The 24,563-nt window shown below is 39.7% G+C and overlaps 1 protein-coding gene and 1 long non-coding RNA gene across 2 annotated transcripts in view; both read left to right on the forward strand.

Annotated features, from left to right (window-relative positions):
* The first annotated feature begins 330 nt into the window (after window positions 1-330).
* ITGAV (integrin subunit alpha V) overlaps window positions 331-24,563 on the forward strand; it is a 103,884-nt gene continuing 79,651 nt past the window's right edge. The window contains exons 1-2 of the mRNA XM_032856087.1: window positions 331-745; window positions 12,087-12,214. Coding sequence (XP_032711978.1) covers window positions 567-745; window positions 12,087-12,214 — 307 coding nt within the window. The 5' untranslated portion in view covers window positions 331-566. The remainder of the gene's footprint in view (window positions 746-12,086; window positions 12,215-24,563) is intronic.
* On the forward strand, window positions 21,141-21,869 carry LOC116866858. The gene is made up of 2 exons (XR_004382493.1): window positions 21,141-21,253; window positions 21,477-21,869. It is a non-coding gene; the product is annotated as an uncharacterized LOC116866858 (long non-coding RNA).

A 24,563-nucleotide genomic window follows, 5' to 3' on the forward strand; every position in this document is an offset into this window, starting at 1 on the left:
TATCCCCTTTGAGCTGGGTCTGAGGCCCTCGTTCCACAGCGCTAGCGCTGCCGGGGACTCGGAGGGACCGTGGCTCCGGCGCGGGCACCTCACTCCCGGCACGGGAGGCGACAACGCGCACGGAAGTGCGCTCAGCTCTCCCCGGTCGCAGGACGACTCTCCTCCCCCACTTCCTCCGGCGCCGCGGCCCGTCCTCCGGGGCCGGCCCCTCCCCCTTCCCCGCCTCCTCCCCCCGCCCGCCGCCGCCGCGCTCCAGCTGGGGGAGAGGCGCTCACCCGCGCAGTCCCCAGCGCGAACCGAGGCGCTGGGCGGCCGAGCAGAAGGGAGGCGAGGGGCCGCCGCCGCGGCTGTCCCCGCCCCGCGCGCCCTGCGCCCCACTTTCCGGGAGGCCGCTCGGCAGCTCGGCAGCTCAGCCCTCCTGCTTCCTCCGGCGGTGTCCGGGACTCGCCGCCGAGCGAGTGACGGGCAAGTTTCGGCGTGCGAAGGCGGCGGCGGGCCGCGGACACCGTGCGCTCCGGGAGGGGTGGCCGCGGCTCCGGCCTCGGCGCCCCGCGCGCACTTCGGCGATGCCTTCTCCGCCGCGGCAGCGACTGCGCCTTCGCCGCCTTCTGTTCCTTCTTCCCGGATTCCTGCTGCCTCTTTGCGGCGCCTTCAACCTCGACGTGGACAGTCCTGCCGAATACTCCGGCCCCGAGGGAAGTTACTTCGGCTTCGCGGTGGATTTCTTCGTGCCCAGCGCGTCTTCGTAAGTGGCCGCCCTGGGAAGGGGAATCAGCCCCCTCCCCCACCGCGCGCACCCACCCTGCGTTTCCCGAGGGAGAGTCTCCGGGAGGGATCCCGGCGTCTGTCTGTACCCCCCACCGGGGGGTTAGTTTCTGGGGGGTATGAAATATCTGCGACGTGAACCCCCGCGGCACCCACCCGTCTCCTCAGTTCCCCTCTCCTCTCCCCAGAGGAACAGCTTTGAGGTAGACTTGTGCTTAAAACTCGGGCGAGGTGGAAAGCAACAAAGGCTGGTCCCGCCGCGCTCCGCGCCGCCTCTGCTGGTGTCCTGGGGACTCGGGACTCGGATGGTCCCATTTCCGAACTTCTTTTTCTCGGGTACCAGTTCGCCTTCCCCGTACTTTGTCCGCTTCACGGACTTGAACACAAGCCCCTTTCGCTCTCCCTGCGCAAGCCCTCCCCCACACTTTCCGCCTGTTTCTCATTTACTCCTTTTACAGACTTTCTGATGACTAAAATGACCAGACTGTCGCAGTAAATTCATTGTGTCTTATCTCCGGTACTGACAGACCTTTGCACATGTGAAACTGAACAGATGAATTGAATGTGTCCTGTGTTCTTTTTATAGTGATTCAGTATTTAGGTCATTGTTCCGAAAGAACAAGGGTGTTTGCTGAGTTTTCATTCACTCCAGGTCATTTGAATACTGCAGTCTTTAACAATGCAGTTATGTTTTCAAACTGCCAGTGTTTCGCGTTTCAAAGGCCCTCAGGATTTGTAACAAGAGTTAATGTCATTATTGGATTCAGAGTTGTCTCTGACTTTACCAAACGATGACCTCATTGTCACCACCTCACCCCCATATTAGCGTTAGAAGTACTTATTTAATAAACGTTCACTAGATGTCTTATGATGTTTAAATCTTGTTTTCAAGAAGCAAAACTATCCTTAGGACTCTTTGCAAGCTCTTAGAAATCGCAACATTTCCTCCCTTCTATAATGAAGATACTATTTTTGAGGTGGGGGGGGAGAGGGGATAATTTTGATGGTCAGTACTCCGATAGGACCATTTTTCCAACTCATTCGTGCCTAATTTGAGTTTGATCTAAATATTATTTCATGACTGTTATAACATTCAGCAGGATTTCTTCTTAATAGTGCGAGTGTTGATTATCATTCATTTTAGTGAAAACCTTTGCAGCAGTAAGTTGGTTGGAAGCAGTTAGTGGAAACTAGACATTTTATGTCCTGAACTCAGTTTTGTTTGTTGTCTCCAGTTTCAGTCCTTTTTGTTGAGCACAAATTTTCCAGAATGATAAAAAGTTATCGTTAACTTGGATAACGTTTTCTACCTTCTCATTTAATTTAATCATTCTGCCAGTCTTACCTGTTATTTAAAAGGTTTTTTGTTTTCCAGGTATTTTTAAGTGTGTGCCTTTATGGTGCAGATTTTATTTTATTTTATTTTATTTAAGATTTTATTTATTTATTTGACAGAGAGATCACAAGTAGGCAGAGAGGCAGGCAGAGAGAAAGGAGGAAACAGGTTCCCTGACAAGCAGAGAGCCCGATGCAGGACTCGATCCCAGAACCCTGAGATCATGACCTGAGCTAAAGGCAGAGGCTTAACCCACTCAGCCACCCAGGTGCCTTATGGTACAGATTTTAGTTCTTAGCGGTGCTCTTTTCGATAGAATTTGTACAGAAATTCTAATAGTTTTGAAAAGACCTCTCAAGAGTTGTTACTTTAAAATTAGCAAGAGTTAGCACTTAAATACTTCATAGTTGGAATGTTTTGCAAAAGGTGGGAGTAATTTTCTGGCAACCCTCTGAGTTTAGTAGTGTAAAGAAAATGACAAGATGATAAACTTTAAGTGTTGGAAGATGGAAAATGAAGTAATATTGAATGGTTGGCTTGAGTTGTTTACTATTTTTGATTACAAGGCTGGATGGCTAATCTTTGACTAATCATTATAGTCATTGCGTATATTATGAACCCACAAGTTACATGACTTCTCATGCCAGCCTACAATGAATGGTAAGGTAAAATTGAACTTGGTTTGGTTTCATGTAATATTTTGAAGTGTTCATCAGTGACTTTATAACTGATAGACAGGTGAGGTCTACATGTAGCCTACCTTAAAAAATAGACATCAAGGGGCGCCTGGGTGGCTCAGTGGGTTAAGCCGCTGCCTTCGGCTCAGGTCGTGATCTCAGAGTCCTGGGATGGAGCCCTACCTCGGGCTCTGCTCAGCGGGGAGCCTGCTTCCTCCTCTCTCTCTGCCTGCCTCTCTGCCTGCTTGTGATCTCTTCCTGTCAAATAAATAAATAAAATCTTTAAAAAAAAAATAGACATCAGTGCAGCTCAGGTCATGATCCCAGGGTCTTGGGATCAAGCCCCGCATCGGGCTCTCTGCTCAGCGGGGGGCCTGCTTCCCCCCTCTCTCTCTGCCTGCCTCTCTGCCTACTTGTGATTTCTGTCAAATAAATAAATAAAATATTTTAAAAAAAGAAATAGACATCAATCTTGAGATTAAAAAAAAAAACCCAAAATACATAGAAACAGATTTCTAGTTACTGAGCTTTTCAGATTTAACAAAGATTAATGTAAAATTATGCTTAATTTTGTAAAAGATGCCTTTAAATTTAACAAGCATTTGAATCCAAGGTATATGAGGATGCCATTTGCATTAGCAGCTGCATTTATTGTTGTTGTTATTTGGTATGATTATAAACTTCTAAAAGAAAAAATATCCGCATAATAAAAAAAATGTTTGCTAATTAAAGATTCCTTTCTTCTGAAGGAAGAATGCCTGGATTAATGAGGAAGCAACAGTAATGAAGTCTTCTCCTGTCCCTTCTGGTTTCTTTCCGTGTCTAAATACCTACAGCGGTGGGGGGGAGGGGCTCCTGGGTGGCTCAATCAGTTGAGCACCCAAACTGTAGCTTTCTACTCCTGTAGTGATCCTCAGGGTCCTGAGATTGAGTCCTGTATCAGACTCTGCGCTGTTCCTCAACACCAGAGTCTGCTTGGATTCAGACTCTCCCTCTTTCCCTGGCGCTACTCCCTGCCCCCTCGAGTGCTCCCTCTGTCTCTCTCTAACATAAATAAAAATAAAATAAAATCTTAAAAAAAATAAGTACCCACAGCAATTATCTTAGGTTTCTCTTTGTTGTTATAAAAAATTGGTATTGAATTATTTCCGTATTTATGTGAAAAGTAATGAATCACTGTTTATTAAAGAAAAGGAAAAATAAATTACTAAGGAAAAATATTAAGGGGACACCTCAAGAAAATCCCCCCAGTAATGAGTCCTAGGTTTAAAGTGAAAAGTCACAAGAACTGTGTTTTAAAAATTCTGAAAAATGAAGAGTTAGCATTCTATAATTTTTTTTCTTGTATGCATTAATTTACAGTGACTATATTGCCAAACTTACATAAAATTTAAGGATCATGTATAGGCCATGGAGTAAAGTCACATTTATCCTATGGGGAATAATTGGAAAAATTAAAAAATTGTACCCCAGGTTTAATTATAATAATGATCTTATGTTGGTAAGTCTATTTTATAAATTATAAAGCACTTTACTTACGTACATATGATCTCTCACTTCACTCTATATAGCATAAGCCACCAGGGGAAATAGGGAAGTGGATAAACTCATTCTTACGAATGAGGATACTGAGGCCAGAAGGGTTTTCAGTCTTTTTTTTTTTTTTTTTTTAAGATTTTAAAATTCATTTACTTGAGAGAGAGTATGGCAGGAGAGAAGGAGAAGAATGCTGCCTGCCTCAGCATGGGGGGCTTGATCCCAGGAGCCTATGATCCTTTGTGACCTGAGCTGAAGGCAGGTGCTTAACTGGCTGAGCCACACAGGTACCTCCACTTTTCAGTTTTTATTTGTTAGGGTGGATTGGTGTGGGGAAGAGGGCAAGGTGGGATCAAAAGACAGTGTATGAAATTCAAATTCCATTTAATTTTCCTATTCAAATTTAAATTTTTGAGAAGAAAGTAATTGGATGATTTTCTTCCTTATTCTTCAAATAGAAGTTATACAGTTCTCATTTTACATGAGTATTTATTTTTAAATAATGCTATAATGAGCAACACTGGATTAGAATTCTTGCCCTTTTCTCTGTTTAACACTAACGAATCCTGGGGCCCCTGGGTGTCTCAGTCAGTTAAGTATCAGCATCTTGATTTCAGGTCATGGTCTCAGGGCGGTGAGATCTGAGATCTAGGCCCCAGTCAGTCTCCTGGCTTGGAGGGGAGTCTGCTTCTCACCTCCACCTCCCACTGCCCCTCCATGTACTTGCACTCTGTCTTGAATAATTAAATAGATATTAAAGAAAAAAAAACACTAACGAAGCATATTTACTGTTACTTCATGTTCCTGTGACCCCAAGGACAAGGTGAGGGTGAGTATGCCCTCAGCACAGGTCTTGCAGAACATTCTGTAGTTCTCCATCTAACTTCCTGTTTGTAGCACCTGGAGAGCTTTTAAAATAAAACTGCTGCTCTGGCAGCATCTTGGACTTAAAAATAGAGCTCCACCTTCATATTCCAACAGCTTGTGGATCATTTCTCCTTGACTAGCCCATCTTACCTCAACTAAAAATTATCCCTTTCACCAAATGGGGTCAGTTGCACCTTTGTTTCTATTAATGGTGCCATCATCTTCTCTTGTTGCCCTGGAAATAATTTCATATTCCTCCCTCTCTTTTTCTATTTTTCTTTGTCTCTCTTCTTGTACTCCCCTAATATTAGTCAGTGATTAGTCACCAGACAGAAGGTCCTAGAAATTCTTGGTTGTTAATGTTTCTTGCATTCATCTCTGCCTTCCATTTCAACTTCAGCCTCCTTATTTTAGCACAGTCCAAAGTGTGGTCTGTGGCACTCAGATCCTTATCACTTTGCCCATCATTTGGCTCTTAGATCTTACTTTTTCCTAAAAGTTTTATCTTTCTGAAGTGTCTTTTTGATCTGGTATTATTCTACTAAAATTTCCTCAGCAGTGGAAGTCCAGACTGCTTTACTTGGATGAAAACCCTTTCAGTCTGTCACAGTCCACATGTCCTTTTCAATATTCATGCGCCATTTCTCCCCCTCACCATTGTAACCATCTTCATAACCCTTTACAAGGTGATGCCTGCTCATTTTTGTGAACTTAGTGTGGATCTGGCTATTTTGGTTCTTTATTCCTTTTTTTTTTTTTTAAGATTTTATTTATTTATTTGACAGAGATCACAAGTAGGCAGAGAGAGAGGGGGAAGCAGGCTCCCTGCCAAGCAGAGAGCCCGATGTGGGGCTCAATCCCAGGACCCTGAGATCATGACCCGAGCCAAAGGCAGTGGCTTTAACCCACTGAGCCACCCAGGCGCCCCTGTTCTTTATTCTTATCATGAATAATATATAGACTACAGCCTTGTTACTTAAAAACCAAACTCTGTGTTGATTTCTCTTGAATAAGACCCTGGATTTATAAGACCTTATAAGAGAAAATGGAAAGTGCATCGAATTTACAGTTACTGTGCTGTTTTACATCATATAAATGTTGACTCTGTAGCGTTTTTGTTTTTTTTTTTAAATGAAAAGTGAATCTGAGACTGGAATTACAGCTCTGAAAAAATATTCATGCTATTTTATACATATTTTTCTATATATGCAGATGATAATTTTTATAAAGTTGCTTTTGTTGAAGCGTCATTCATTGGTCAGCCCAGAGTCAGCCAACTATATTAAACATGCTTTATCTTGGAGAAGTCAGTGCTGAAAGCAGCCAAATAACTTAGTTCATTTGGAGGGTTTAAAAAAATGTACTTGTCATTGTTTGGCTGGTTGCCTCTCCTTGGTACTGAAGGTCACATTCCCTGAAGCAGCTGCCCTTAAAGTACATTTTGGATAGGAAGTGCATCCCAAGGGCATCCTCCTGGCTGGTTTCTCTCATCCTCTTGTTTCTCTCACTTCCTCTTCCTTCTCCCTCCCCATCTCCCCTTTTTTTCTTCTCCCCACCTCTTCTCTACCTTTCTTCCCTCTTTTTCTTCTCCATCCTCTGCCCTGCCACCTCTCCCTCACTTTCTCCCCACTCCCTCTACCTCTTTCTTCTACTCCTCCTCCTTCCTTCCCCAGCACACACTCTGCCCTTTATCTTTTAGAATTCATTGGCATGATTTTAATTAATAGTGTGCTCAGCTATGTAAACTGTAATGTATAAATCATATAATGGAAATGTCTCAAGTCATTTGAGAAGAATGGTGAGGATGAGGATCCTGATACTATTCTTGGGTAAACTTTTTGGAGGGAGATGAAGTCCAGGAGAAGGCTGCAGGCATATGAAACTAAGTTGTTTAGCTTCAGATTTTTGCTGCTAAGCAATGAAATGTCTTGTTAGCCTCAACTAACCCCTTGTATCTTTCCCAGCTCATCACCATTGTGAGGAAATGTTGCAAGTACCCTATTTGGTACTCTACTTCCTTTTCTTCTATTGAGATCTTACATTTAAGTTAATTACTGGCTCTTTGAGGAAATGGGGGAAAAAAGTCCTTTTGAAAACAGATTTTAACTATTATATTTCTTATTTTATTAGAGTGTTTTATTAATTGTTTTTAATGCCAGTGCCATCATTTTGTACTTTTATGATGCTTTCAGATTTTTCTGTTGTCTACTATCCACATTCAGAAATTTTTTGAAAGTACTTATAGTGGGCATTGTTACATAGAAGAAGAAACTGGTTCAGAGATTTAGAAGTGACTTTCTAAATTAATTTATATTGGGTGATATAACCTGTAGTATCAGACTATCAGACAGTGTTGCTTATATTGCAAAATTTTCTCAGTGCTGTCATTTCCCTTATCCTAACTAAGCTGTTGTAGACATTAATTCTTAGATACACTTAAAGTAATGATTACTTATTTTTAGAAAGCATTTCATTAACAGGCTATTCCACTATTGTGGCAGAAAAATACGTATGACATAAAATTTACCCTCCAAATACACATCAACAGGCTTTTGTTTTCTGTAATATGTGTTGCTTTTATATTCCTTAATTTTCTCAAATATCCTTTTTTGAAAAATTATCCTATACCCTATTCTCTACAAATATTTAATTTTTCTTCTATACAACCCCCTCTTAGGACTTAACATTTATCTAAGGTAGTTTACTTTTTCCATCTTTTCATTTTCCATTTATTACAGAAAGTTTGTGAACTTTCTGTAATACTCTTTAAAAGTAACTTAAATGTCATGTTGACACTTTGGACAAAGCACTTTTATTCCTCAGCTTTTTCCCCCCATTAACACAGCATTTGTAAATTGACAGTGCTTAGACATTCCTTTTATATTATACTACCATTTCTGTGGCATTTCACCAATGTGCAAGACTGCACATGAAGGTAAGCTTAGGAAAACCTGGTGAACCGCCATTTAGTACATCTAATTACTATCATTTCATGCTTTCAGTGTGCAAATGGTCTGATGAAAAGCAGCAACCTTGTTCCTCGTCTTATCCAAGGAAGGTGAGCTTTGTGCTGTTAATGGAGTGCAGTTTTCATTCAGAACTCTCCTACTGTTTCCCTTTTCTGCCTTTGCTGAAGTCCACGTCCACTAGTAACTTCTCAGCCCTCTCTCTGTCTTATAGTGCCCAAGTAAAGAAAGTATCTGAAATCCAAGATGAAGAAGAGATATGTTATATAAATTATTTTAAGGGTAATTTAAATAATTGGATGTTTAATAGAGGATGATTTCTGCATTCTAAAGGGGTTGGTGAGAGTGGAAATGGCCTGTTTATATGTGGCTATTTTAAGATTGAGACCTGTAACTATCCAATTTACTTGCTACTTACCTGTCAGTTTAAAAAAACTTTTCTTGGGGCACCTGGGTGACTCATTTGGTTAAGCATCTACCTTCACCTCAGATCATGATCTCAGGGTCCTGGCATTGAGCCCTGTATCAGTCTCGCTGCTCAGCGGGGAGCCTGATTCTCCCTCTCCCTCAGTGCCTCCCCCCCCCCCCCCGCCATCATGCTTTCTGTCTCAAATAAATAAATAAAATCTTCACAAAATTTTTAAAAAGTCAAAAACTTTTCTTAAGTGCTGGTTATGTGGCAGATGCATAGATAAATTAGAGCCTCCTACTTTTCAAGGAAGTGATTTATTATAAAGCAGGAAGAACAGCTTTAAAAAAAAATTACAGAAGATTCTGTAACATGCACTTTGATGGTGGTCCAGAAATGAGTTTTGCTTGTAGATTTCTGGGTGGATTCTGAGAGCACCTTTTCTGTCCTCTTCTGGAACCTGGCTATTATCCACAGCACTGAAATCATGTGCATACCTGTGCTTGTACTATGCTTATTAGAACTCTTGCAGGAGTTGATCCTATGTCTTTTCAGGTATAGATCTTGAAAAGTACACTTGTATGAGATATTCTTTTTCCCTGTCATGCACTCAAAAATCATTTCATCTAGATGAATGGGGGAAGTTTTACGATTTTTGTGGCCAAATTTTTGACCTGTTGAAATAGAAAATTTCATAAGTATATATGTAATTTATCTGTTAACCAGCTCTGCTGCAGTAAAGGACGGTATGGCAATGCTTAGTGCTCTCTTATTCATGGGGGGTAAGGGCTCTCTTATGCATAGCCTTATTTTTTTTTTCCTGTTGAATGAAAACTCAGTTGGCTCTGATGAGAAGGAGCCAACATTGATGTTTTACTGATGCCAAATATGACTGCATAAAGCTTTATTAAACAGGGTGTGGTACGGTTGGGAGTTTTGCCTTTATTTTGAGTATGGAGTTTTAAGATAAATATCAGAAAGCAGGATTTCTGTAACCCATCCATTCATGCAGCCAGCTCTTGACTAGTTTAGTAAGATTTAGCAAATGCCACCCACAAGAAATGAAATTGAAATTTGTAAATAAAAGTTAAAATGAGTGCATTCCATATTAAAATGTAGGTTTGTTCATAACTTTACAAAAAAGTGAAAGGCATTTAAATATTTTCTTCGCTAGAAGTTAAGTGACTGTTTAATAAGGAAATGAAATAATGGTGATAGCATTTATTTAGGGCCTGCTGTGTATAACTATATCCTGTTTTCTTTTCTATTTCAATCAATTTCTTCTCATTCTCTTTTACTTTTTGCTCTTTTTCTACCTGACTCCTAAATGCCCATGCTCCTCAGAGCTTGCTCTTTGGTCCGCTTCTCTCTAAAGCTCCTCTCTTCGTGAACCTGTCTATTCTAAGTTGACATTCTTAGTACATTAATTCTAAGGCAAAACTCCATTCAGAGCTTCTGACTAGCAGTTAGGTGCCTCACAAATGTTTCAGACTAACATTGACAACTGAATTCTTGGTTTTCCTGTGAATACTTAATCTGCCTTTTGCTTCCCTAATCTTGAAGCTTTTTTGGTGTGCAGTAAATGGTTCTCCTGTTCATGCAGTCCTGAAGGAAACCTAAGTGACTTTTTAAAAATTTCTCTTTCCCCATATTCAAGCCACCAGCCATCCCTGTTCATTCTGCCCTCAGATATTTCCCAAGTCTGCCCACCCATCTCTTTCTCTACCCACCCTTCCAATCTAGGTCACTATCATCTCTCAGCTGCTAAAAGTCTGTTGCTTTCCTTGTTCCATTTTGCTCCCCTCCCTTCTTACTCCTATCCCCAGAAGGTGCCAGATTTAGTTTTCTTTATTAGATTGTGTCATTCTTTTGCTTAAAAAAAAATTCCAAGTCTTCACATGGACCGTATGATAAAATCCAAAGTTTTACCCTGGCTGAATAGGGCTGCTCGGTTTAGCTCGGGCTCCCCGCCTTTATCTTCTGTCACGCTTAGCTTGCTATCTTGCCTCAGCCATACCTCTTTTCTTGAAACTCTTGGAGACTAAGCTCTTTCTAGCCTATGGTCTTTGTCCCCTGCGGGGGTGGGGAGGTGGGGGGGTTGCTGCCATCTACCACTTCACTTCCTTAATTCTACTTCATTCACCACTTCAATTCACCACTCCATTCCCGAATTCTCCCTTTCTCCCCCTGCCCCTCCCCCCTGCTGACACACAAACACTACTTGGTGACCTTCTAATCTCGATTTATTTAGAAATAAGTTTCCTTGCTAAGTGAGGTTCTGGCATATCTAAATGAGGTCTCTCTTCTTTCTTTACAGAAACTTCCTTAGACTTCATTATCTAAAGGAAGTCTTTCTCTCTCATTCCTCAAAGATAATCACTTTCCTTTATCTAAAGAAGGTTTCCTCTCCTTGTTTCCAAATAATCTGTCTCAGCCAACTGTGGGTTTCCTTCACAGCACTTGTAACCATGACTAATTTTTTTGGTTAGGTTCTCTGTGTCTCCGAAAAGGGAATGTAAACTACACCGAGAGCAGGAACCAAGGTTGTGTTTTTCATCTTGGTGCCTCCAGTGCCCAGCACTGTGCTTTGTGTAGAGCAGACACTCAGGCCATTTCTTTTTCTGAATGAATAGGAAAAAAACTGAAGAAAAAGTCTCTTTTGCTTAAAAACTTAACTCCTGATTATTTTGTCTTCTGCTCATTTTATCCAGATGACTACTGATCCTATTCTTTGGCCAGGGATTGATTAGATCAGTCCTCTGAAAAGAGGAATCTGTTTGGCACTTAAAATACAAAAGTTCTGAAACAAGTTTTCCATAAAGGAAAATATTAATAATATTCAGAATTGCCATACTTTTTTAAAGATTTTATGTATTTATTTGACAGAAAGAGAGAGCCCAAGCAGGGGGTGTTGTAGACAGAGGGAGAGGGAGAAACAGGCTTCCGCTGAGCAGAGAGCCCAATGTGGGGCTCATCCCAGGACCCTGGGATCATGATGTGAGCCGAAGGCAGAGGCTTAACTGACTGACCCACCCAGGCACCCCATAGAACTGCCATACTTTAGAATAATTTATATATATGTTTTTTTGTTTAGCATTCAATATACAGAAAGTCTGTAGCTGACCACAAGCGCAGACAAACAAAACCCTCCCAAAAGACAAAATATAATACCAAAAAATCAAGATGAAACATCCAGACTCTAGCTAGCATACATTTTTCACAGCGTTTTTGACATGTAATTGACATATGATAAATTTTCTATATTTAAAGGTAGTTTGAGCAACACACATTTTTAAATGAGATGTAACCCTGAAACTGCCTTATAATGTGTTATTAGGATGAGTAAACTATGTTAAATAATATATGTATGTAAGAACACCAAATGAATCTAGAAGATTGATTATGCTCTCAGTGAATGCTTTTTAAAAAATTGGGATAATAGCAAGAGAATGATTTTTCTTCCTAAATTATAAGTTATTGTTTATGCTTTGTTCCATTTAAATCCTATCTTCCCTTTTGTATTTTTGCAGGATGTTTCTTCTGGTGGGAGCACCCAAAGCAAACACTACCCAGCCTGGGATTGTGGAAGGAGGACAAGTCCTGAAGTGTGACTGGTCTTCTCACCGAGGGTGCCAACCAATTGAATTTGATGCAACAGGTAAAGGTTGAAGCGGTCCCTTTTCTTATTATTTGTTATTTTTCCCCCTCTTCCCTTCCCTCCTGTTGGGGAACAAGAATGCTTGTTTCCTCTAAAGGCCCTTCTAGCCGGACTAAGAATCGAATTGATATGAGACAGATTAACAGGAGAGAATGAGAAGTACCAGGAAACCATGGAGACATGGAAATTCCAAAGATAGGCAAAATGAGTTATATATGTCATTCTGAACTAAGGAGAGAGGGATTAGGGGGCTGGGATTTCAGAGGAAAGGAATGCATTCATGGAGTGGTAAGAAAAGCAGATTTTTGGGGCACCTGGGTGGCTCAGTCAGTTAAGCTTTGCCTTTGGCTCAGGTCATGATCTCAGGGTCCTGAGATCTAGCCCCATTTGGGCTCCCTGCTGAGCGGGGAGTCTGCTTTCCCCTCTCCTTCATCCCTTCCCCCCTGCTTATGCTCATGCTCTCTCCTTCTCTCAAATAAATAAATAAAATCATAAAAAAAAAAAAGAGCAGATGTTTGATAATTAGATGTTTGCCCTACCATACAGATAGGTCACTGAGCTAAAATTTATCTCTGTTAATAACTACTCTGGGAAAGACCCTCAATTTAGCTTCTTCTCTGTGGTTAAGAGGACAAAAGTAGTCTTTTGAGCTGGCAGGATCTCAAGTGTCTTCAGCTCAAAATAATCCATATGCCAAAGTGGTGCATTCGGGATTAGTGGGACAGCAGTCCTGAATCCCTTCATTCCACCTATTTGGTATGTTTTAATATTATTTAATTTTGAAAGAATTTATTTTAAGTGTAACTACTTAATAAAACAATGTGTATAAGCAACTCAACATCTCCAGAGAAAGTTACATGAACACTAAAGACGTATTATTTTTTCTTACAATTTTGTGGTATATAAAAACCTTAACAATACATGGTATTTTCACTATTTTGGATGTCTTCAATTTCAAACTGATAGTCTGTAGAAATCTGGGGAAAATCTATTAAAATGTTGTACCTCTTCTAAGAAGAGGGAGCAAAGCTTTCTGTCCTTTTTTCTGTCAGCAAAATTAAAGAATGCCTCACTGACAATTGTAGATCAACTCCCTAATCTTGAAATAATCTAAGCCTTGAGTTGTACTACCAAAACCAGTTGTGAAATCTTTTATATTCAATATATATTCAATATATATTCAAGATTTGGTTGACTTAAAAAAAATTCTTACCCCAAGTTTACTGGGGGAATTATACATTATGGTTTGGATAACATTAAAATCTTATCTACAGGGATAAATTTCTGTATCAGTCAGGATTGTGGTGGAGAGGAGAAAAATCACATAAGGAAGATGAGAAGAAATAAGTTGAGTTTTAATTTATATCTATGAAAGAAAATATATATAATCCTGTACACATATGTATTAGTATATTTATCTACATTTGTGAAAACTTAGAGAATCTTCAAAGAAGTAATATGACATCATTCTGGTAAAATAGTTTTACAGAATTTTTTTAGCACTTCGGACTTGCTGGGCTTTGATAGAGTATTTTAAGGTAAGCCTGAAGATAAATGATTTTTTTCTTTTCCATATCGTTGTTTCCTGCTAGTTCTAAAATATAGTAGTTCTGGGAATTATATTAGTGAAACAGGAGTCATGATGTAGATTGTTCCATTTGACATCCTGATGATTGCCAAAATGAGTGTCAGTCATTAAACTAGCTTTTAATGGAAATCAGGTCACGTTTGTTTTTTTCCACTTGAAATCATCTACATTAAACCCTGTTGTTTTTTCCGTATATGGCTGACATTGGAAAAACCCCAAGAGTATGTAAATAGGCTCAATTTTACCACAAATGGAGAAATACCAGTGACTCAAAATATTAATGGTCAGGGCATTTATATTTTCTAACAAAATAGAAATGATAATAGAATGAAATTGTGGTTCAGTTTTGATAGGTGGTACTGTTGACATATTTCTGTATTCAGCACTATTTTTATGCAGTATAAGATAATTTATTATTTTTTTGAAATTTGGCTTTATATACTATTTTGTTTATTCAAAAAATAATATATGTACTTGGTCAAAAATTTCAAACAGTCCACAGAGGGTATACGATGAAAAATAGGAGTCTCTAACATCAGCCTGCTTAAAGGCAGTTGCACTAAACAATTTCTTTGATCTTTCTAGAATTTTCTTATTCCTACATATGTGTATATCCTTCAGGAAAAAAAAAAAAAAACTCACAAATAAGAATATACTAAATATTTCTGTTAGGCGCCTGACTCCTCCACGCCCTCTCCAGCAACATAAATCCTTTGTAGATCTTTCTTTTCCATAATTGATATATATTGATATATGTATGGATTTACTTCATTCTTTGCAAATCACTGATAGTATTTTATTCTTTAGTATATATAACCTAATTTATTTAACTCGTATTTCCTGTTGCTGGACATTTAGGTTGTTTCTAGTCTTTTGTAATTATAAGCACTCCTGTAGTCAAAAATATCTTGTACTCATGATTTGTGCAAATATGTGAGTATGTTTATAGGATAAAGTCCTAGTAGGGGATTTTAAAATATATATATTTAAAGTTTTGGTAGATATTGCAGATTACTCTTCACAGAGGTTTAGGCTCCTTCCATTATGTTTTCTGACATCCATGACAGTACCACTGATCACTGTATATTTATCTTTGTCAATTTTATATGGGATATTATTTCATATATTATGTATTATATATTATATATGTTTTATTGTTTTATATGGTTATATTAATTTGCATTCCTTTAAGGGTAAGAGAAGCATCTTTTCATTTGCTTGTAAGCCATAGTATTCCTTTTTCTGTATGCCAGTTTTAATATATTTGCACATATTTTCTGTTGATTTGTGATTTTAAGAAATGAATCTCAGTTGATGGCATTTCATCCTTTTGGTTGCTTAGGCCCAAATCTGGAGTTAGGCTTGACATTGTATCTGTCAGCAAATCAAGGTCTAACTGCTTCTTGACATTCTGCTGCTAACATCCTGGTCCAAGCTACCATTGTCTTCCACCCGGACTGTTGCCCTGGGCTGCTGAATTAGTCAGGGTGCTGCCAGGAAGGAGATGCTACACTTAAATTGGGACGGTTTGAGGAGCTTTTAGTAAAAAGACTGTTTACAAAAAGTACTGTGCAAGGTCTCATTAAAATTGGGCCTCTAGGCCTGAAGGGAGGTAGGAAAGACCAGTTAAGGGAAGGGAGCAGTTACCAGAATCCAGAGGATTCGGTGGAGAGAGCCCCAAGACAGGGGCTGCTGCATTTGTCAGAGGATAGTAGCCAGCCCAGAGTAACTGGAAGGGAGGAGCCAGGGAATAAAACCTCACCTCACCCTTCTTCCTCCCTGTAATCCTGTGTGTGCTCCCCACTGCTGGAATCCTGACAGCCAGCAGGCGGGGCATGGGGCAAAGATCAGGGTGCAGGGGCAACCTGGAGGGGCAGTTGGAAGAGAGCTAGCACATCTCACTGTTCTCTCTACTTCTGCCTTGGTCGCCTCTGGACTGTTCTCTACAGCAACCAGAGTGATTCTTTTAAAACATTCAGATGATAGTACTCCTGCTTGTATTCCATTAATATCTTCCCATCTGTCTCACAGTAGCTGAGAGGTCCCTGAGTATTCCAGTCCACTATTTGTATCTTTACCTCCATCTTCAGTTCTTCCCTCCATTTTCTTTCAGCCTCACTTGGCAGGGGCTCATAAACAAAGGACACAGTCCCACCTCATCCTTGCATGGGCTTTTTCCTCTGCCTGGAACATTGTTTGCTCAAATGTCCATCGGGTGCCCCCTCCACCTCTAGCTTCAAGAATTGCTCAAATACCATCTTCTCAGTAATTCTCTGACCATCTTATTTAAAACTGCAGTTACCCTTTTCCCACTTTGTACTCGGTCCTCTTTTTGCTTTATTTTCCCCTGGAATACTCACATTGCTACATAAGGTATTTAACGTCTCCTTCTCTCGATTAGTTTATATGTTCCATGAGGATAGGGTTTTTTTGTTTGTTTGTTTTTGTTTGTTTTGTTTGTTTTGTTTTTATCTGTTTTATTCACTGCTGAAACCCTAAAGCCTACTAGAATAATATGTGTTGCCTAGCACAAATTGGGACTTCTGAGACTTCCCTCATGAAAAGAATATACAAATTAAGACTTCATTTTTTTACATTGGAATACATTCATTTTTTATATTAGAATTTTTGTCCACATCATGTTCATTTGAATTTAAGAAAGAGGGCAATATAGATTGCAAAAATCTAGTCAAGGTAATGTGTATCTGGAAAATAGACTGTGTCTTGACTGTGGAAGAACTGCTTATAATTTAAGCATCCCCTCAACTTGCCTTACACTTCTCTCCTGAGGAGCTCTCACTCTATCCAAGCCCAAACACATAAAGCTTCTCCACACCGCAGATGCCTTTTATCTTTTCCAGCATCTCAAGGGAGATAGTGGCTTTTCTATCTTTCTGTCATATTTCAAGGGAGAGAGTAGCTAAGGAGATGAGTGTGGTTTCTGGAGGCTACCAGCCTGGGCTCAAACGCTGGTCCTGCCAAACGCTGGTTTAACTTGCACAGTAACTGTCTTTTTCCTCCTGCCGTGTCCTCCTCAAACCAGCTCCTGGGTATGCATTAAACTGAATGAGTTAAAAATGTGTGAGTTCAGCGGTGTAAGGTGCTTGGGAGCGGCACATCACAGTGGCTCAGTCAAAACAGGCTGCTTTCTATTGTTATCACCTGCTCCCTCAGCCTTCTCATGGACCCTGCCTGTTCCTTCATTTATCTCTCTGTGTTCTGCATTTGCCCTTTTTTTCCCCCTTTTAACTTGCAAATATATTTAAATTGTTTCTACCTGAAAAACTAATCAAAACAGCATCCCTGTGAACATCATTATTTCCATTTAGTCATTTTCCTTTCTCCTTTTATCACATTCAGGAAATTGAATCCTCTTCATCACTTCCCATGTCCAGCCACTTCAGTCCGGCAACCCAACAGTGACTGACTGAAATCATTATTGGCTGCCTACTCAGTGGTCCCTTGGGTTCCCTCATCTTGTTAGACCTCTTACAGTTTGCCTCGCTGACCATTCCTTCCTTGTTTTAAAGTCTCTGCTCTTTGTCTGGAACTATTGTGTCCCCTTATTATTCCTAACCTTTTTGATTCTGTAGTTGAGTTTGCCCTGTGACTCTTCTTTCTTCACTTACTCTATACTTGTTGTACATTGTAGTGTCTTGAAAAGAGAATAGGCCTTTCCGGTGTTGGTTGGAAAAATTACCTCCCTTTCTATATTCTGTAGTTCATTTGTGGGGTGATCCTGAAGAATTTAAATTAGGTAGTTATCTGCTACTTTATTGTGTTTCTGGGTGCAGAAGAGACTTTAATGCTTAAAAGGGCTCTATCTTCATGTTTTTAATATTTTGAAAATAAAATTCCCAGACTCATTTAAATAAGCTCTGGTTTATATGATGTGGTAGACAATACAACTGTTCCTCAGTATCATGTTTCTGAAACTCTGGAGAAAACCTTTGAATTTAGGTACACTCATATGACTTTTTCTAGCCAATAAAACATGAGTAGAAGTGTATCATTTGTGGGTAGAAGGGTTTAGGAGTTGGGGTGTTATTCTGCCTCTCCTCTTACCAAATGCTGTAATGAGTAGTGATAGTTTAATGATAGAGCCTCAATCAGCCTGGGTCCCCCGAACGAGGAAGACGTGAAGCATAGATGCTCACTAACCTACAGTGTACATGCACAGAATAATTCTTGGTTGTTTTCAACTAAGATTTTAGGGATGCTTGTTATTATAGCATAATGCAGCCTAACTGAATAATACATGGAGGTACAGTAAAATTGAATATTCTGTTGAAAAATGGTTGTTGAAACCCTTCCTGTTCTACATGCTGACTTGATCTTATTAAGTTTTTTGCTCTGTTTTACTGGATCCTGAGTGGTTTAATGACTGGATATCATTGCTTATGCTGAAAATGGTCCCTGGTTGGTAAATTGCATTTAGACTGGTTGCAATTATAAACAGACTGAAATTCATGATGGGGATGCTGTACCTAGCTTTGGGGTTCCCTGAGTACAGTTAACAATAGATGGCATGTCCTCTGTGGGCACTCTGGAACCTCTGGCTGTGGACTCATTACGAGAGAGGCTTTGAAGCCAGGGTAGCTCCTATACCCACATATCTGGTTTCTTCCTGTGTGAGCTGTCACTTGGTGAGGCCAAGAGAAGAGCTCTGGACAGCTGTATGTCCATACTGCTGCACAGGCAAGTTCACGTAAGCACTCTCATTTGGGAGGTATGTCTGATTCTGTCCAGTGTCCTCTAAAGAGACTGCTGGTATGTGTGGCAGTAGTTTTTTGAGTCTGAAAGTTCACTCGAACCTTGAGAAGTCTCCCTCGTGCTTTTTGCTGCAACATTTGATGTTTGTAACTGCGTGAAGTACTTTAGGCTCCTTTGTTTCCTATGCTGTTTATCCTTAAAAAAACAGAATAGTGACTTTATCCCTTCCTATAAAAAGAACAAACCTCAGCTAGCTCCAGAATCACTATAAAAATTTTTATAGTAAGGTGCTTTTTGGAGATGTATAAATGCTTGCTGTTAAATCATATATTTTGAACAGCCTTTACCAAGTTTCCCTCTTCTTCCTTTCTGTCAAGTTCTGCTATACAGGCAGTCTTAGTGCACTAAATACAGCTCTTTTTCTTTATTAAGGTAAAATTTACATCGATTTTCTTTTCTTTTTCCGTTTTTTTTTTTTTTTTTCTTTTCCTAGTTATGTTATGATGTATTTGTTTTCCTGGCTAGACTAAGCTCTCCAAACCAGGGAACAAACTTATTTCTGCTTACTGTTGTATGCTAGTGTATGGAGAGGTATCTGGCATTAGGGTAGAATGCATAGGTGTGTATTATGCATGTAGGTGTTGGGTTCTTTGTGAAAAGCAATAAAAGTTGACTTTAGCTACATTTAACTGAACAGAAATTTATTAGAAGGATATTGGTAACTCACTAGTTTTCTGAAAAATGGGCAAGAGAAGCTAGCAGAGGAACTATCGATACCATGTTTTATTACTGCTGGAATTGCTGTCGTTGGCCAGGGACACCATGAGAATGATTTCTGATCTCTCTCTGCCTCTTTGCATCACTTGCTAGAGATTTAGAGCTTTTGTGGTAGTGTTTGATGGTCTGAGTCTAAGTCTCATGCCTGTGAAAGTCAGGAAAAGCCTGGCTTATCTAGCACAACTAAGAAATGATAGGTTATCAGCTTGTAGAAATAAAAGTGTCCTTCAAAAGAAGAAAAAGTATAGAAACAAGAGGGTGCATTTTTCTCTTTTTTGGCTGGAAAAAAAGGTAATGGAAAGAAAACATTCCATACAAATACAAGGTGTATGTATTACTGATCAAAAACAATTCAGGGGCTAATTTTACTTTTAGTGTTTACCAAAGATGTCCCTGGATATTTAGGGAGTGTGTAATTTATTAGAAGTCAATTTCACTGTAGCTGGTCATCTGCATTAAGACCTGTAGTAGCTAAAGGAAGGAAGTCTAGATTTTGATTTTAAGATGGCGTAATGCTTAGTTTAAGAAACTAAGGAAGCTCTTACAGAAGAAAGACAGATATGCTTACTGTGCTTTTTTTCCTACATGAGTGCATGATTTTGGGAGTGGGGGCAGAGGAAGGCCCGTCTACATTTATTTCACTTTAACTTTGAGTAGTAGACAAATACATTTATACTGAAATAAAGAAAGCATTACTGGGAAGTCAAACTCTGCTGGCATCTTTGAAGAAGGCTTTAAAGCAGTTGGTGACATTTGAGCTAGCTAATGAAAAAGGAGATGGAATTCACCAGACGTAGAAGAGGGTTCCATGTAGAGCAAACAGTATGTGCATAGATTGGTAAAAGATGTTTATAATGAAATGTCATTCTGTGTGACCCAAGTACGTGGAATCTATGTGAGTATCAAGTTTCTATGTATAGTGTGAGGGCAGTAAGTCCTCATTGAGGACATGAGAGAAATGAAGTTGAAAGTAATTTGAAGAAACATCTAAATGAATTTAAAAGGTTCTCTAAACCGGCAGCCTAATGAAATCCAGCAACCATAAAGCCTAACACATGCAGAGCACGGTATTAGAAATAAGAGGATCTAGAGCTCAGCGGATAGATCTTGGCTCTTTGTCCTACTGTGTCGATTTGATGTGAACATTACAGAGAAAATAACACTTTCAGTACCCAAATTATTAATTTTATTAGTCATTATTTTTGTAGAATTATATTTAGGTTATATGAAGTGATGGATATTATCATGGATATCCTCAAAATATTGTACATAATGCCTTTTAAACAGTAAGGGAAAATATAAGGTTCCACGATTGAAAGTTTCAGTAGAAAATTCAGTGCAAGATGGCACGCGTAATTGCTGCTTTGATTTTTGAATGATATTTATGTATGACTGAGCCTGCAGGAGCAAAAGGAAACCTCAGCCTAAAATTTCTTACCTCTTGGATTTGTGAAATTTAGCTCTCAAACACGTTGTGTTATTTTTCTTTCAATCTACTGACTTTTGCTTGCCATTTTTTATTGTTGTTAACTTCTAAACATAACCTTTATTGCATTCCTAGTTGTTTCCTTTTGTGTGACTTCTTTGTTCTTCTTTTCCTGCTGATTCTCTTGACATTATATGTAAACAGTCACGACTAGGATGTAAAAAGGAGAATCTAATGTCTTATTTTACAAATATTTGGATAATGATTGAAATAGTACAACTTGGGATGCCTGGGTGGCTCAGTCGGTTGAGCTGCTGCCTTTGGCTCAGGTCATGATCCGGATCAAGTCCCCAGTTGGATTCCTTGTTCAGCAGGGAGCTGCTTCTCTTTCTCTCTCTCTCTCAAAATAAATAAATAAATAGATAAATAAATAAAATCTTAAAAAAGAAAGAAAGATATAGTTTAACTTGCTTTGAAATAGTAGCCCTCTTGGATTTTTAAACCCATTGATCTAATGACTGCACACCATTTGTAGGTGTTTGTTTGTTTTTTTTTGTTGTTTTTTAAGATTTTATTTATTTATTTGACAGAGCTCACAAGTAGACAGGGAGGGAGGCAGAGAGAAAGGGGGAAAAGCAGGCTCCCCACTGAGCAGAGAGCCCGATGTGGGGGCTCGATCCCAGGACCCTGGGATCATGACCTGAGCCAAAGGCAGAGGCTTAACCCACTGAGCCACCCAGGTGCCCCCCCATTTGTAGGTTTTAACCAAGATTGCATAATGGCTGAAATGGGTTTTTCCCTAAATTGACAGAATAATATGAACTTTGAACCATTGTAGAATTAGTAAAAATGAAAACAACATTTTGGTGACTTGTTTGTCTTATGTGAAGATGATTAATACTAGAAAACAGAGTTAATCTATCTGAATGTGGATGTGAAAAAGTAGGACTTAAGGAAAGCTTAACATATGCTTTAAGATTAATGTGTTTTAGGAAGTAAAAATATTCTAAAATATATTATATTGGGTTGTAAAACAATATTAAGAGTATTCATGTAGTCCACTAGATCTAATCCATTTCCTCAATTTTGTCTTAATGCCCGAATTAGTTTCTTATTGTTTTTGTAACAAGTTACTTTAAACTTGGTGGCTTTAAAAAAAAAAAAAGTTACTTATTTGAGAGAGAGAGCATGAGAGGGAGAGAGCACAAGCAAAGGGGAAGGAGAGGGAGAGGGAGAAGCAGGCTTCCAGCTGAGCAGGTTGCCAGATGTGGGACCTGATCCCAGTACCCTAGGATCATTACCTGAGCTGAAGGCAGATGCTTAATGACTGAGCCACCCAGGTGCCCCTAAACTTGGTGGCTTAAAAATAGAACAAATTTATTATCTTCAGTTTTGGAGGTCAGATGTCCAAATGCGAATTGGACTAAAGTTAGGGTTTTGGCAGTACTGCCTTCCTCCTAGAGGCTTAAGGGAAGAATCTGTTTTCATACCTTTTCCAGCTTCTAGAAATCACCCACATCCCAGCAAGGGGTAATCTGGTCTTTTTCAGGCGACATCATCTGACACTAACTCTTCTGCCTCCTCTTGTGATTACATTGGGCCTGCTCGTATAATGCAGAGAAATCTTCCACTTCAAGATTTGTAATTTAATCACATCTGGAAAGTTTCTTTTGCCATTTGAAGACACATTGACATGTAAAGTTCTGGAGATTAGGACGGGGAGCTCTTTGGGCATAGGGGCATTTTTCTGTTACCCTTTTATATATTTTGTTGTTGGATACTGGTTATACTGTAAGCTACTTCAGGGCAAGAGCCATGCTTGTCAAAGTCAGCATTATTCCCTCTCTAGTTCTTTTTGCTTTGGCTCTGGGAGTATGAGTAGTGTAAATTTGGCTTAGAAGAGGTAGGCTCACACTCCTTAGATGTGACCTTGGGCAAGTGACGTGTTTCCCAGCCTTCGTTTTTCCCATTTGTTAAATAAACATAATATCTTCCCCCAAGTGTCATGGGGCAGGGGGGATCAAATGAGATGATGTCTGAAGGAGGGTGTTTTGTAAACAATGAAGAGGTATACAAGTGAAGAAAGGGTTGTTTATATCATGTCCATAAAACAGCTGTGGGGAAGTGAGTAATCATAGAAAATGGAAGAAATAAAGATAATTATAGATATTCTTAAATGGATTATATTTGGGTTCACATTTGACCCATTACAGTGACATTTGGGAAAAATCCTCTCCCTGCAACATGATTTCCTCTTCTATAAAGCAGATGTTGTGAACAGACTGACTACTGCCTAGTTTTCTCAGTGGTGAGTCTTTTCCAAAAAGATTAGACTGGTGATCTGCACTGAGGGAGGAGAACATATAGTACCTGGCCAAAGTCTCCATTTAGAAATACGGGCTTTCATTAAGGAGGGCACGTATTGCATGGAGCACTGGGTGTGGTGCATAAACAATGAATCTTGGAACACTGAAAAAAATAAATATGTTAAAAAAAAATATGGGCCTGGGGTGCCTGGGTGGCTCAGCGGGTTAAAGCCTCTGCCTTTGGCTTAGGTCATGATCTCAGGGTCCTGGGATCAAGCCCCACATCAGGCTCTCTGCTCAACAGGGAGCCTGCTTCCTCCTCTCTGTCTGCCTCCTTCTCTGCTTGCTTGGGATCTCTGTCTGTTAAATAAATAAATAAAATCTTAAAAAAAAATTGTAAAAAAAAAATATGGGCCTTCCCTCATGATTTTTAAATATGTCCTTTAAGGGGTGCCTGGGTGGCTCAGTTGGTTAAGTGGCTGCCTTCGGCTCAGGTCATGATCCCAGAGTCCTGGGATCAAGCCCTGCATCAGGCTCCCTGCTCATTGGGAAGCCTGCTTCTCCCTCTGTCCCTCTCCCTGTTTGTTTTCACTCTCCTGTTGTATGTCTCTCTTTCAGATAAATACATAAAATCTTTTTTAAAAAGTCCCTTAAAAGAAGGAGAAGCTCCTATGTTTGTATTCCAAATTCAGTGAATGAATGTCACCTCTCACTAACCATATCTGTCTTAGAGAAGGTCAGAAGTCAGTTTACTCCCCTGCCTGCCCATAACAGCTTGCTGGAGGAACACTTAAACCACTTATTCCCAGAAGGGCTTGGCTGTAGGCTGTGGGCAAACCCACAAACTGGCTCTGCCAGTTCTCTGGTCAAGAAAAACACTGTGGAGTATTTTCTGGATATTACTACACTTTGTATTTAATAGAAAATAGAAAACTTTTAGCTGCTCTCTGACCTCTGTGCCATTCAATTTGTAATTCATTGCACTTAAAATAATCAGGAACAGCCTAAGTTTGACTTTGTTGTCTTTGTGCATTTTCTTTCAGAGTTCTGTCTCAGTGTCTCTACAGCTGTGACAGGACTAAGAATTAGAAAGTCAAGACACACAAAAAATAGTTTCCCTTCCTTGTTTAATACAAAACACATACATTAAAAAAAAATTTTTTTTTAAAGTAAGCTCACGGCCTAAGGTGGGGATTGAACTCATGACCCTGAGATCAAGAGTTGCATGCTCTGCCTATCAAGCTAGCCAGATTGCTCCCCAGGAATTTTTTAAAAATTTATTATTATTATTATTATTATTATTATTATTATTATTCTTGAGAGAAAGAGAGAGTGTGTGCGTGCCTGTGAGGCAGAGGGAGAGAGAATCTTAAGCAGGTTCGATGCCTAGTACAGACCCCAAGGCAGGGCTTTATACCAGGACCCTGAGATATGACCTGAGCTGAAAGCAAGAGTCCTTTGTTGGGGGCTTAAATGACTGAGCTACCCAGGTGCCCCAGGAATTTTGTTTTATTCAAATGAAATTGTTTCTTCTGATAT

Source organism: Lontra canadensis, unplaced genomic scaffold (genome assembly GCF_010015895.1).
Source record: "Lontra canadensis isolate GAN:19392208 unplaced genomic scaffold, GSC_riverotter_1.0 scaffold11, whole genome shotgun sequence".
Lineage (NCBI taxonomy): Eukaryota > Metazoa > Chordata > Mammalia > Carnivora > Mustelidae > Lontra > Lontra canadensis.